Genomic DNA, 13,921 nt, shown 5'->3' on the forward strand with positions numbered 1-13,921 from the left:
TACCTATATCATAATATTGAACTCGGCTCTTATTTCACATTTATGTTTTTGATGGGATGTATACATTACATTATGAGCTTAGTCAGGGGCTAAGCCCCGGGGTTCAATACAAGGTTGATGAGATCGGTCATCGACCATGCAACTCACATGAAAAAATAATTTAAAAAAACTTTTTTGTGCCCTATCTTTGTGTTTTGCCCAGCTAAGAAGTTAAAGCCATCTGAGGGAAACCTACAATAAGTAACTGTGGTCTTGTTGTTCACCGGCTGGCTTCTCAAACGTAAAGCGCCGGTTCGAAACCCCGGTATTTGACCAATGAATTATTAATTTGTCTTAAGTGCAGTTGACTAAACCATTATAGACAGCGATACGGGTCACCACCTATCACGTTGGTCTAACAGAAAGCTCGTTGACAAAAGCGCGGTGGGTACATATTTCATCTTGCGATGGATGTACCTCTGCCTACCCCAATCGGGATATAGTCGTGATCTTATGTTATGAACGAAATAATCTCACTAAAACCCGAAGTTTCCCTTTCCTCGGCTGCGCTCAGGTCTAATTTAAAATGGTTCATACAAGGTAATATAATGCGGTCGTTCGGGTCCAAAATATCTGCATTGGGTCTCCCGTAACCGTAAATTGAGTCGAGACACCGGACGGCGGATTTTTGTCTCCGAAAGAATCCTTATCACCGTCTTACCTGCCTGCTTCCAGTACGTAGAGCCTTATTTTTACGAGCTCGTCTCTTGAGTTTACAAAAAATCTCCGCGTCTTTTGTTCCGGGTAATGGCGAAAGGAACATATATATTATATGTAAAAATAATAAACTGTGTCGGAGCTGAATTGCCAAGCTTTTATTTCCATCGATGAGGGAAACGATTATATTTGTTTACCTTTGTTTATTAAAACGTTTTATAATATTTTACGTTTTCCTTTTTTAAAAAACCGTCCGCCATTATTCGTCAATAATTTTAATTAAAAAAATAAAATGAACAATACAATACATTTATAAACAATTTGCACAATAAAACACGACACTGTGCTTTTTACTGAACTCGTCAAAAAGTTGGCCCTGACAAATAGGGCGCAAAGGTGCCCATTACACTAGCCTTCGACAATTAGAGAAAAGAGGACATAAGTACTTACAGTTTTTTGTACTGCTATTGAATAACTTTTCACCATCACAGTTGACTCGACTATTATAGACGGCGATTCGGCTCGCCGTCTATCACGTTGGTCTAACAGAAAGCTCGGTTCGGTGTGGATACTTAGTTTATCTTCCGCTGGATATCCCTCTGTCTACCCCAGTTGGGATATGTAGTCGTGAGCTTATGTTATGTATGTACTCAGTATAACGCTGAAAACTACGCAATGTAATATTTCAGCATACTTATTTTATACTTTATTTCATTAAATAAAGGTCGGAGGTAAAATAAAAAAAATAACAAAAGGTCGTTACAGCAAATTAAATAGATACTTTATATTAATTCAATTATCACTTATGAGGGCCTTCATCCATATATTACGGGAATGTTAGACCTAATAGCTTATATTCATCCGATCAAAGGGCCAGGAGCACATTTCCATGCAAATGAATTTTGTAACGGTGCGTGGTATCTGAACCACGTATCTTTAATAACCATAAATCTACAAATCGACTCTACCAATTATTTACGACGTAGAAAAAACCGGGACATTCCAATTTTGCTGTCACTATTAATTGATTGCGGATGTTCGTTTGCAAAAGCTTGGGTTTTGGCAGTCTTACATATCATAGTAACATATCACAGGAAAATTTTACCAGGAATAAAGTAGGTACTAAAAAATGCTCAACTTCACTGCTGCTAAAAGAGAACGTTACCATTTGTATACGACATAATAAATATTACTATGTTTTTTAGGATATTGTAGTCACATTTAACCCTTAACAAGTAAGAATTTTTAAATCCATCTGTGTACAGCTAGCATTAGCAAAGATAAAGTCATTTTTGTAAAGAATGTCCTCAAGGCATTTTACTTTTGTCGGCATGTTTTTGTTAGTACATAAGTCAGAAGTGAATGTGACAAGGTTGCCTTATCTACTTCCTAAGCTGCTTTTTCTTCCAATGAGTCTAGAATTAATTGCGCGACCTAATTAACTAGCACTGCTTTGCAGCCATTTTTGAAAAAAGAATTCAAACGTCAGAGATTAGTAGTTCAGTTCCGACTTCCGGCCTGAAAAGTGCATTTGTCGCATTCGTATCTTGGATTCTTAACAAGTAACTAATTCGGAATTAAACACACACATACAAAAATAGGAGATCGCACACTAGCTATGTGGCTAGTTAATTCTCATGGATTTTAAACCATTATAAATTATTTACAAAAATAATTATTGTTAAAAAAATTATGAAAAATTCAAATTCAAATTCAAAATATCTTTATTCAGTAGGTAACTCACTTACTCACTCACTCACAGTAGGTAACACTTTGAATCGTAAATTTTTACATAACGAACGTCTCATCCGCCTAAAACTACTGCAATAAAGATAGACTTTATGATATAAATCATTAATCTTATTAAGTTATAATAAAGTCTATGTTTATAAAATTCATTACTTAATTACCTTTCTAACGCGTGGCTATCATAAACATGCACGGAAATGTATTAAGGACGAACAATTAAAATGTCTCTGAGAATCCCGAGGGTAACACGCGGTAAATAGTGGGAGGACATTTAGTCCTCGTGTAATAGGGCAATTTACCCACTGGGCTCACAAACCACAACTAGCTTACAAACTAGAACCTGAATAGTTTGGAGACAATTTTAGACACTTTCACACATAAAGCATCGAAATACATAGATGTTCGTTCATCTCCCTTAAAGTAGGTATTTTTAGTAATCATTAAATTAAAATAACGGCCTCCGTGGTCCAGTGGTTGAGCGTTGTGCTCGCAATCCGGAGGACCCGGGTTCGAATTCCGGTGGGGCAAATCACAAAAATCTCTTTGTGATCCCTAGTTTGGTAAGGACATTGCAGGCTGATCACCTGATTGTCCAGAAGTAAGATGATCCGTGCTTCGGGAGGCACGTTAAGCCGTTGGTTTAGGTTACTACTTACTGATGTAAGTACGTAGTCGTTACTCAGGGGCCTTTGGCGGCTCAACAATAATCCTGACACCAGAGTTAATAAGGTTGGTCGTCCACCTCTCAACCCACTCGATAAGAAGAAGAGGAAAATAATTAAAATTATTTTTTAAACTGCATTATCGCGCCTTATTATAAAAACCATGTAAGCGCCTTTTGAAAAATCACATTTAACACGCTAGTTTTCACCTACTCGTAAGTAAAATTTGGGGTCTGATTTTTTACTCGGAATAAAATTAATAGAAAGAAATAATTTTCAGTGTTTATACTACAGATACGATTTTCTAAAACTATTCGAATCGACTGAAAAAAATCTATGACTTACTAGTGTTACTACGACTGATACGTCATTGTACTGATGAACGTTTGCAACAGCTATCGAGCCAAACCATTTATTAAAAAATCGAAAAATAATATGTCTAAGGTAACATTCATTCCAATCATTCACTCTCTCTTCCATTTCCAACTTGTGTCGAATCAACACGTTCTCTGTAATAATTTTACTCAAAAAGAGAATAAACCTTGCAATTGCCGTCACAAACTTTTTTTTTATGTCTTTCCTGGACATCACTAACTTACTTTAACGTACTTTAACCGATCTAATTCTCACCGCGCATTGATACGATTGTAAAATGTTACCTTATTGAAATATAATCAATAATTGTACTGAAGTTCGGTCTGTTTAATACTAGTTAGGTACTTTGTCGCGCGTACGGTGTTACTGGGGCCTATTTTGTTCCACAAAAAGTATTATTTGATCAGAACAAATCCAGAACAATCCATATTTCACCCTATCTAAACACAAAGAGGTGTTGGGATATTAATGTACTGCCGCTAGCATACGAGTCATTGACAGCGTCTCATTTGTAATGCCAGAGACCTGGTGACAATGGTCGTTGTCAATTGTTATGTGGTCAAAGTTAGCTCTACACACACTCATACATCAGGAGGTAGGAAAGCATGAGTGCATACTTCTCTGCTGGGAGTCCAAAACATAGAATACGGTCAGCTGCTTATCATCCCCAGCGAGTCGTGAAAGAGATGTAACAAAGCATTAACAGCCTTCGTGGTCTAGTGGTTAGAGCGCTGGGCTCATGATCTGGCACTGGTACGGGTTCGATTCCCGATGGGGACATTGTCGAAATAACTTTTTGAGATGGTTCTTTGTTTGGTAAGGACATCGCAGGCTTGAATCACCTGATTGTTCGAAAAAGTAAGATGATGCTTCTTACTAATCAGAGGTAGGTATTGAGTTTTTACTTCACCGCAAAACTCGCTCATATCGGGAAACAAAGTAATATTAATAATATAGGCTGGTTTTATTCCTTTCAAACGAAAAGGCACATATTTAAAGGCCGTTGTTAGTGCTCCACTAATATTTCAGTGATAGGTGGTCGTAATAATATTCAAATTACCATTTTTCCTCCACTTCATAGTTTCATTTATAACATAACCTTTATAACACAGGAAATATTAAATTACAAACAAAAGAGAAAAGTATGTACGTACCTTTGAAAGATTATGTTAAATTTCATTCAAATACCTATCAGTTTAATTTATAAAAATCGGGATAAATGGGACAACCTTAGAAACATACTTTCGCATTTATGTATCATTATTAGTGAAATAAATAATGTTAATAACTACGACAAAGGGAAAAAATAATACTTTGAACACTTTCAGTACCAAACAGACAGTCAATAGCAAACTTTTAGTCAGTAGATCCACAAAGTTATGTGTAGACATACGCGGATGTTTCCGTGCGGTAAACAAGTGCAAGTTGGTCTTACAACTTGCAAGGCGACAGGCTGAGGATACTGTCCTACTACGAGTTATGAGAATTTGTAATGAGTATTTATGTAGATTACTTTTCACCTTTTAATGGTAGGATGAGTAACTATGACAGCCTCCGTGGTCTAGTGGTTAGAGCGTTAGGCTTGCGATCTGGAGGTCCGGGTTCGATTCCCGATGGGGACATTGCCGAAATCACTTTGTGAGACTGTCCTTTGTTTGGTAAGGACTTTCAGGCTTGAATCACCTGATTGTCCGAAAAAGTAAGATGATTCCGTGCTTCGGAGGGCACGTTAAGCCGTTGGTTCCGGCTATTAGTCGTAAAAACACCTCCACCAACCTGCATTGGAGCAACGTGGTGGAGTATGCTCCATACCCCCTCCGGTTGATTGAGGGTAGGCCTGTGACCAGCAGTGGGACGTATATAGGCAGTTTATGTTATGTTATGAGTACCCATATCCGAAAATACTATTGTTGAGGGAAAAGAGATGAAAGATTGAGGTCCTGTGTCACTTGATCCACAAATAAGGAGGGCCTGTTCGTTACCTGGCACTGGACAGGCACCAATGAGTCATTAATTTATCTTAAGTGCTGTTTGACCACTTTGACGGCGATACGGCTCACCAACTACCACGTTGGTCTAACAGAAAGTTCAGGTGAAGCGTGGGAGAATCATAGGTGCTCAGTTCATCTTCCGATGACTACACCTCTGATTAGCCCAGTAGGGAATATAGTAATCATCAAATGAAATAAAAGAATATGTAATTAGGTGGTGAGCTTATGTAAGGAAACGTAAAAAGGTAAAAGAGGAGATAGAATCATGATTTTTTGACTTCGTATAACATAATTTATTTTTTTGTACGTACTTACGTAAGTATGTGTTTATAAATTCCAAAGAAATACTAACTTATCGATGCAATATCTGCTAAGTTACCACGGTAAATATTTAGTTTAAAATTAACAATACACACATAAAGATCATTTAATATGAACATAAATACCCTGTAAGCCGACCATTCGGTGCAGCAAACACAAATCAGGCTATTTGGCCGTTAGTTGGATATGTACCCTGCAGTGTCGTATGTACAATCAGTCCTTAGTATACACGCTTGATCAGGACGTGTGTCCGGTGTATTGGTGTATGGGCATGGGTGATAAATCGTCCAAAAACAATAGGCCTCCGCCTGTACGTCGCGCCATCGACACACATAAATCAGTATGTTCTGCCGTATTGTATGGACGGGCCCGCGGCGCATTGCGCGGCATGCATACACTAAATTCCCAAAATAACTATTAGGCGCTAAAGCTTCCGGTAAAGGATTTATTTTGTTGCTTACTATAAAACTTACAAAGGCTTCATTTCTATACCTTTTTATCTCACAATGTGTTGGTATCCAGAATATTCACAATGACGGTGCTCCACTGCCAGAGGATTCTACACTACTTTCTTTTTTACATTAACTACTTGGTCTGACAAATGGGGAGCGCTGAGGGCGCTCACCTACAAAATTTAAGACAACAGGTCCGAGGGTGCCCAGTTGGGTGCGAACCTCAACTCAGGGCGTCGTCTGAGGGGACTATCTCTCTCTCTTTATTTAAGAGCTGCGCTCTTGTCGGTGGAGTAATCGCCATTCCTCTCTTCTTCCCGCCAAAACCTTCACCTCCTGATGCGACACGACCTGCACCTTCTCTTTTATTTCTTTCATAAATATACTACAACAGACTATATTTGAAAGAATTATTTGATCCTAGGGGAGGCCTATGCTCAGCAGTGGGACACGATAGGCTAGAGAAAAAAGGTTGATAGCGGTAAACTGAATGAGGGAAATCGTCGACCACGCCGGCGAGCTCGGTATCAGGGTTACACTACTTTCCTACCACTAGTTTTCCACCGAATTCTTCGCATATTTGTTTTAACCAATCAAATTAGCCTAATTCTTTATATTATCAGTCTAACATCTCGGAGGCAATAGTGAAACAACAGTCAACAACCAGTTTTGGGTAAATCGCTGGTGTTCGCAAGTTTCTTGTCTGTTCCCTGGCTAGGTCTGACCAGTTCGACAGCTCACTTGCTAGCGAGTGCAACTGATTCCCAACTCACTGTTGCAGACATTTTGCAACTTTCGGAAGAGTAGATACAGTCGGTATACATATGTTTTCATACCTGCGAAGTAAACGGTTTTGAACTAATAGTAGGTACACTGCCCTCGCTTAGCTTACGAAATTGGGGCAATACTGTGTTAGAACGATAACTCTCCCCCCCGCACCAATCCGTATCGGGCGCCGAGCTTGATTTACCTCACCCCCCCTGGGTCTTACTTTAAATGTCCGTAAGCCGCTAAAGAGTAAGGGGGAGTGTGCGCGGACTCTGTCTCGCTCGCACTTACGCGGTAAGGCGGCACACGGTGAGATTGATATTATTGTATGGGGTACCTACTAATCTTACCTAATATCTTATTATGCTACGTTATTACCTTCCACACGGTCCGTCGACATAGAATATCAGAAATGATTTCGGGTTTTAACACCATTAGTGACTTGAAGCAGTGGGTGTGTAGTGACACACACAGGCCTAAACCAATGATTGTCGAATTTATTTTCAAATTCATGTTTGGATAAATGATTATCACGTGCTCAGGGGTGAAGGAAATCATCGCCATCGTGATGAAACCCACATCTCGAGAAATGCGTTTTCGGAGGTATGTGACCTAACCTGTATTGGGCTAGTTTTCCCTTCGCAGGTTGATAGGTCAGACAGGCAGTCGCTTCTGTAAAAAACCGGACCTGTCAATTCTTCAGGTTAGGTAAGCGGACCCTGGGAAAAACGAGATGATGCTATGAAGATGATGATGAGTGACCTGAATCCACTGTCCATACTGGTAGAGATACAGGAGATGGATATTTTATAATTATGTGGTATGTTTACAAGATAAATTAGTTAGTTATGGCAATAGACTCCACCCCCATTACACTATGCAATATACTATACACCAATGTACTATACACTTCTGCCTACGTCTTCGGGGATAAGGGCTTGCTCGATGCTATGTTTACAAGTTGCCTAACTAGCTGTACCTAGTCAGTTCCAGAGCTTATTTTGTTAGCGAGTGCAGCTGAATCCAACTCACTGGCAACTAACTACTGCGAACTGTCTGAATATTACACTGTACCTTAGACCGTAACTTTTGGAAGAATAGGTATTTACACCTTAGTACACGCCACGAGGAGCTCGGTGGCGCAGCGGTAAACCCGCTCGGTCTGCGATTGTTGAAGTTAAGCAACTTGCGCAAAGGCCGGTCATAGGATGGGTGACCACAAAAAAAAAGTTTTCATCTCGAGCTCCTCCGTGCTTCGGAAGGCACGTTAAGCCGTTGGTCCCGGCTGCATTAGCAGTCGTTAATAACCACCAATCCGCAATGGGCCCGCGTGGTGGTTTAAGGCCCGATCTCCCTATCCATCCACAGGGAAGGCCCGTGCCCCAGCAGTGGGGACGTTAATGGGCTGGTGATGATGAGATACACATACATACAAGATCACGCCTATTTCTCGTTGGTCGCACGCATAAGTACTCTTGACCTGGGGGGTTAAAAAGGCCATATCGAAGCAATTCATCTCCTTCTTCTATCGTGTGGGTTGTGAGGTGGATGACCAACCTCATCAACCATGGTGTCGGGGTTATTATTGAGCCGCCAAAGGCCCCTGACGTGACTCAAGTTGATGACGTAAATAAGAAGTAACTGGGACCAACGGCTTAACGTGCCTTCTGGAAAATCAGGTGATCAGCAATGTCCTAATGGAACTAGGGATCACAAAGTGATTTGTCCCCACCGAGATTCAAACCCGGGACCTCCGGATTGTGAGCAGACGGCTCAACCACTGGACGACGGAGGCCGTTAGCAATTCATCTAAAAAAGAATATTGCTATTCGATATTTGCGCATATAAAATTAAGTGCGTAATGCAAACAAATGTCATATCCTGTGTAAGAAAACGTTGCTCTTTTAGATGAATTGCTTCGATGTGGCCTTTTTAACCTCCCTTACCTTCACCCTACACATATATAAATAACATTATTATTCATCAATGCATATAATAAAGTGTGCGTTGTTTGTTTTTAGGGCGAATACACAAAACGCATGCGTTGCGGCAATGAACAGCAAAACTTTGACCGTATTAGGTACTTACGTTGATTTGTTGCTTCTATTAATGAGATTGAACGGGATTGACTTATAATCATTTCTATTGTCCTGTTTGTGACCACTTTGTATACACAAACGACATAGTATTAAATTATAATATTCTCAAATTAATTTGTGAACAAATCGATTGTTGACTTCATTTATTCTGTGACGTAAATACGTCAGTTACAACAAAGCGGAGCAGGTATGGAAGTCTGAATGGAAACCAAACGTTAGAAAGTGTTTAAAATTTTGAAATATTAATTATGAAGTAAAGAGCCTGGCTTTATTTTATTCAGATGTCAACTTTGCTAAAAGTTTGTAACTTTAAAGAAAGTTTACTACTTACTGCTTGAAAACTATGTGTATGTATATAGTAAGAGGTAATATTCCAGATGTAATCCATACTGACAGAAATTTGCCGAAAAATATGTTTAAGTATTTCACACTCACACATAGAGTCAGTCTGTCTACTGTTTTTACACCATATACTTTTATCGGAAACACGTTTACTGTTGTTACATTGAAATATTTCGTATAATACCTATGCTGTGATAGAAGTAGGTATTTAGTACCTATTTAAAATCTATAAATTTAAACCGCAACTGAATATTTCTTATTAAGCGCAGTTTCATTGTTGTTATGCATCGTTGTTTATGTAACTATTTTATATTACGATGATTCCGCACAACTCCCGGCTGCCTCCTCATCAGACACCATCTACACCATCATCCGGCTGCCTGCACCTTATCTCCTCATACATCCGACTCGAACAATACTCCGCTGGGTGTTACTCTTAGATCTTCCATAATTCCATCACCATCACTATAAGTTGTTTACTGCACCAAATTTTTAGTTTTTTATATTTATTTAGTTTTCGCCAGATGTCCAATCTTCTTGTATTTATGTGGTATTTTAACGCTTTTCATTATATTTATTTCTTGATTAGTAGCTATACGTATGTTATTTTATTTTACGTAATTTAAAGATTAGTATCCTATATTATCTTATGTACTTATTAAAACTTAATTTTATGTGCACTGTATTTTTAAATTGTTCTTTGTGGGTCCCATATTTGTTTTTTTTTTTCTTTTAGTATATACTATTTTAAATATATATTTTTTAAGTCCTTTTTACTCGCACATTTTACTATTGTAACTCGTGCGCAGCGCCGCCGTAAGGCAGCACTGGCAGGGTCGCCATGCACTGTGGGACGCCGGAGTTGTGGAGTTAAATAAGAGACGTGTGTCTTCTAAGACGGTCGTTTATTGTCTGTCTATGGATAATCACATATAACATAGATACGTATATTACATGGGATGGGTGTGGAGGTACATACTACAGTGGTGCGAAAAAAGTTTTTTTTTTTTAAATGTACTTTATAGGTATTTCTCGAGGATACCCGTGAGCAGGAAACTAGCAAGCTATTTAATAAACAACAAAACGGGCTTTAAGCTATAAAATGTTATGGCAAATATCCGCACTATTCATATTCCAGTTTTTATGGGGGACCGACATATCTTTGTGTTTCTTCGGGTTTATGTGACCTTTATACGACGTCTTCAGAACACTGACCCACGAAATTCGTTTCGTTTTACGTCTTTATAATTCGGTATGTTTATATCCAGTGACGTTAGATCGAGAGCCCGGAAAAATCATGAAAATGGGCTATTTAACCTATTTATTATGGGGAAACGTTACAATCAGAACATTGTAAGGTTTAAGAGGAGGTAATACTTGCAATCTATGATATAACTTAATGATTTTTATCCAGTAACCCGCAGTGGAGCAGCGCGGTAAAGTATGCTCCATACCATACCACGACTAAGTAACTAGCTGTCTGTTTATGTATTTCATCTTGAGAAGATGCCTCATTCAGCGCTTATCGCTATCGACCCATAGGATCGATTAATTAATTCAAATTTTTCCATTCAGACGACGCTCTGAGCCGAGGATTGCGCCCAACATGCCACCCTCAGGCCTGTTGTCTTAAATTTTGTCCGGCCAAGTAGTTAATACAAAAAATATCTTGAGAAGGTAGAAGGAATCAAGGGATTGGTCTTCCGAAGCTCAGGCTTAAGGTCATCGGCCGTGCTTGTTATCTGCGTAAAATACACCTTTGTTTATATCAAGTCCGGAAGCAAACGTTACACACAGGTTTCTTGGAAGCACTACGGAAGCCGTTTTGACGTAATTCTATTGGACTTGTTGTTTTTATCGGCGCTTGGAAGAAAAGTAGTAAAAATATAATTTAAAATTAGGAACATAATTATCTTCCGTATCGTATAGAACAGTAGGTAAAACTAAAATGCAATCATTGGTTACCATCGAGAGCATAATAGTGGAGGGTCTAATGTTATTTATGTCACTGCAAGCATCTTATTACTTATTTCATAAACATAAACAGCCTATATACGTCCCACTACTGAGCACAGGCCTCCCCTCAACCGGAGGGGATATGGAGCATACTCCACTACGCTGCTGCACTGCGGGTTGGTGGAGGTGTTTTACGGCAAATAGCCGGGACCAACGGCTTTAACATGCTCTCTCAACTTACCTTTCTTATAAATGTTTGTATGTTTTGTATGTGTGCAATAAAGTATATTTGATTTGATTCAAGCTTAAAAAGTCCTTAGCAAACAAAGGACAGTCTCACAAAGTGATTTCGACAATGTCTCTATCGGGAATCGAACCCGGATATTATTTATTTTAGTGAGAATAATGGTGGGTGACGGGAAACGATAGTCAATTTTGTAACTACTTACCTGTTGTGACGTGGGTTATTACGCTAACATATCCGTCTACAACAACATACCGTCTTATTTGTAAACTTTTATTCGATAATGAAAATAAAACACCAATTCCTTGAAACATTTAACTTTAATTTATAAACAGTCAACAGTTTCACTCGTCCATTATCACCGCATCATCTATACAACATTTTACATCAGCATAACTTTAGGTACTTCTTTGGCAAGTCGACCCTCTTATACACAAGTAATAACAATCATACTTCACGAACCTAACTATAAAAACCGGCGTGTATTAAATAAATATAGGTGAGACGAACTGCCAGCTTTTCTATCACTCTAATTAACTAAAGAGACCTTTTTAATCAACCTAAAAGCTGAGCTGCAAGGTAAAAACTAAGAAGGGAAAACGTCTTTATAATCTGCAACGCGATGAGAACAAATATACATAAATACACTGATATAAATGGCTTAGTTAATGTGATAAGTGAAATAAATACCGTCGTGAGATCAGCCTCGAGACAAAGCGAAATTACATTTTAGCGAGACGTGTCTAATGATATGTTTGATGATATGGCAGAAGCATTAGAATAGATATGTCAGGAAAGAGCAGCTAGCAACAGTGCGCCGACTGCTCGCATTGCCGATTGTAGCCTCGATTATAACCTAAATAATACACCTTACAAAATAAAACCAGACGTTGTCTGCGAACATATCACACACGATTTAGAAAAGCTTATTAACGATATGTGTCTTCTTGAGCTTCGCGCCATGGTAACAGATTTCATAACAAAAGGTAGTAAAGTAGCAAATCTCAACTAAAATTATTCTTAAAACTATAGCAAAACTGCATCCACATTTATGTACAGCATTAATTGCACATCCATATAAAGTAAGTCTCAGACTTGATCCATATATTAAATTATTTCCCAAAATATACACAAAAAATATTCTAAAATATCTACAAATTCATCGTTATGTTTAACGAATATTGATGCACAATTCGGACTATTGATGCTTACTCGAACTACAGTTAGTTCATTACGATATAACGGACTGTAGACACGTTTTCTTCATTTGGCATACAATGGCTCATCATCAAAATTCAGTGGAATGATTTTATAATTATGCTCAACAATATTTGGACGATCTTTGGCACCAAAATCTTACGTCTAATAAAGTCTTATAGGTAAAACCAAAGACGTTGACAATCGTGCGTTGCATTGATTGAGTCCTTGTGCACTAGGATTGTCTTAAGTCACGGGTAGGAAATACGGGAGTCGACTAGTGAGTCATTTCATTGCACCTTCCCTTGTACCACTGCTATCACATGATATCACTTGAACTGTCGTCAGGTCGCGCTGGGCTGGCGGCGGCGGTCATACGAAGTCGTTGACCTCGTTCTGTAAGGGGTTGTCGGCCTTCTCGATGCACTTCCTGATGGCGTCGAGGATGATCACGATCCGTCGGTCCAGCGCTGCCAAGTGCGGCTCCCACAGGATCGGCGATACTGGGTCCACTTTCATTGCCTCGCGCAAGGCTTTCGATAGAGGTATGTCATTATGATACCTGAAAGATATATCAATGAGTATTCAGCTGTGAGTGTTACGGCTTGGTATATACATATAGCTCGTGTGTTTTAATGGTAAAGAAGTGAGACCGTTAATTCTAGAATGGCACATATTTTGCGTACACCCTAACCTATCCGTGTCCAATCAATCGTTGACGGGTTCAATACAATAGTTACCCAATGACCAACACATTAATCTAACAAGCTGAACTCAGATGCTTATCAGTTTAATTAGAATACCTACTCAACCCTGTATACAATACAAGTAAACATGTACAAGTAACACAGAGATAGAGCTAAAAAATAGGTAATTAGGTAAGTCTGTTTAACCTTAGGTACGAGGAAGTTTCTTTAACCTTGAAGAGAAGCAAATTGTGTCAAATGTATTTTTTGTTTGAACAACTGAAGACATAATTACACAAGAAATAGCCAAACCAAACGTAACAATCTAACATTTTTCCTATCCACTAAAAGGCAATCGTTTATCTAATCTTTTATTGATACTG

The 13,921-nt window shown here is 38.8% G+C and overlaps 2 protein-coding genes across 7 annotated transcripts in view; one reads left to right on the forward strand and one right to left on the reverse strand.

Moving 5' to 3' along the window:
• Nucleotides 1-13,921, forward strand: part of LOC126368653 (uncharacterized) — a 338,846-nt gene that overhangs the window by 5,367 nt on the left and 319,558 nt on the right. The window lies entirely within an intron of this gene.
• LOC126368652 (extracellular serine/threonine protein CG31145) overlaps nucleotides 11,957-13,921 on the reverse strand; it is a 129,007-nt gene continuing 127,042 nt past the window's right edge. For all 6 annotated transcript variants that reach the window (XM_050012736.1, XM_050012737.1, XM_050012740.1 and 3 more), the window contains one exon: nucleotides 11,957-13,414. In XM_050012736.1, coding sequence (XP_049868693.1) covers nucleotides 13,225-13,414 — 190 coding nt within the window. In that variant the 3' untranslated portion in view covers nucleotides 11,957-13,224. The remainder of the gene's footprint in view (nucleotides 13,415-13,921) is intronic.

The sequence above is a fragment of the Pectinophora gossypiella genome, chromosome 8 (genome assembly GCF_024362695.1).
Source record: "Pectinophora gossypiella chromosome 8, ilPecGoss1.1, whole genome shotgun sequence".
Classification (NCBI taxonomy): Eukaryota; Metazoa; Arthropoda; class Insecta; order Lepidoptera; family Gelechiidae; genus Pectinophora; species Pectinophora gossypiella.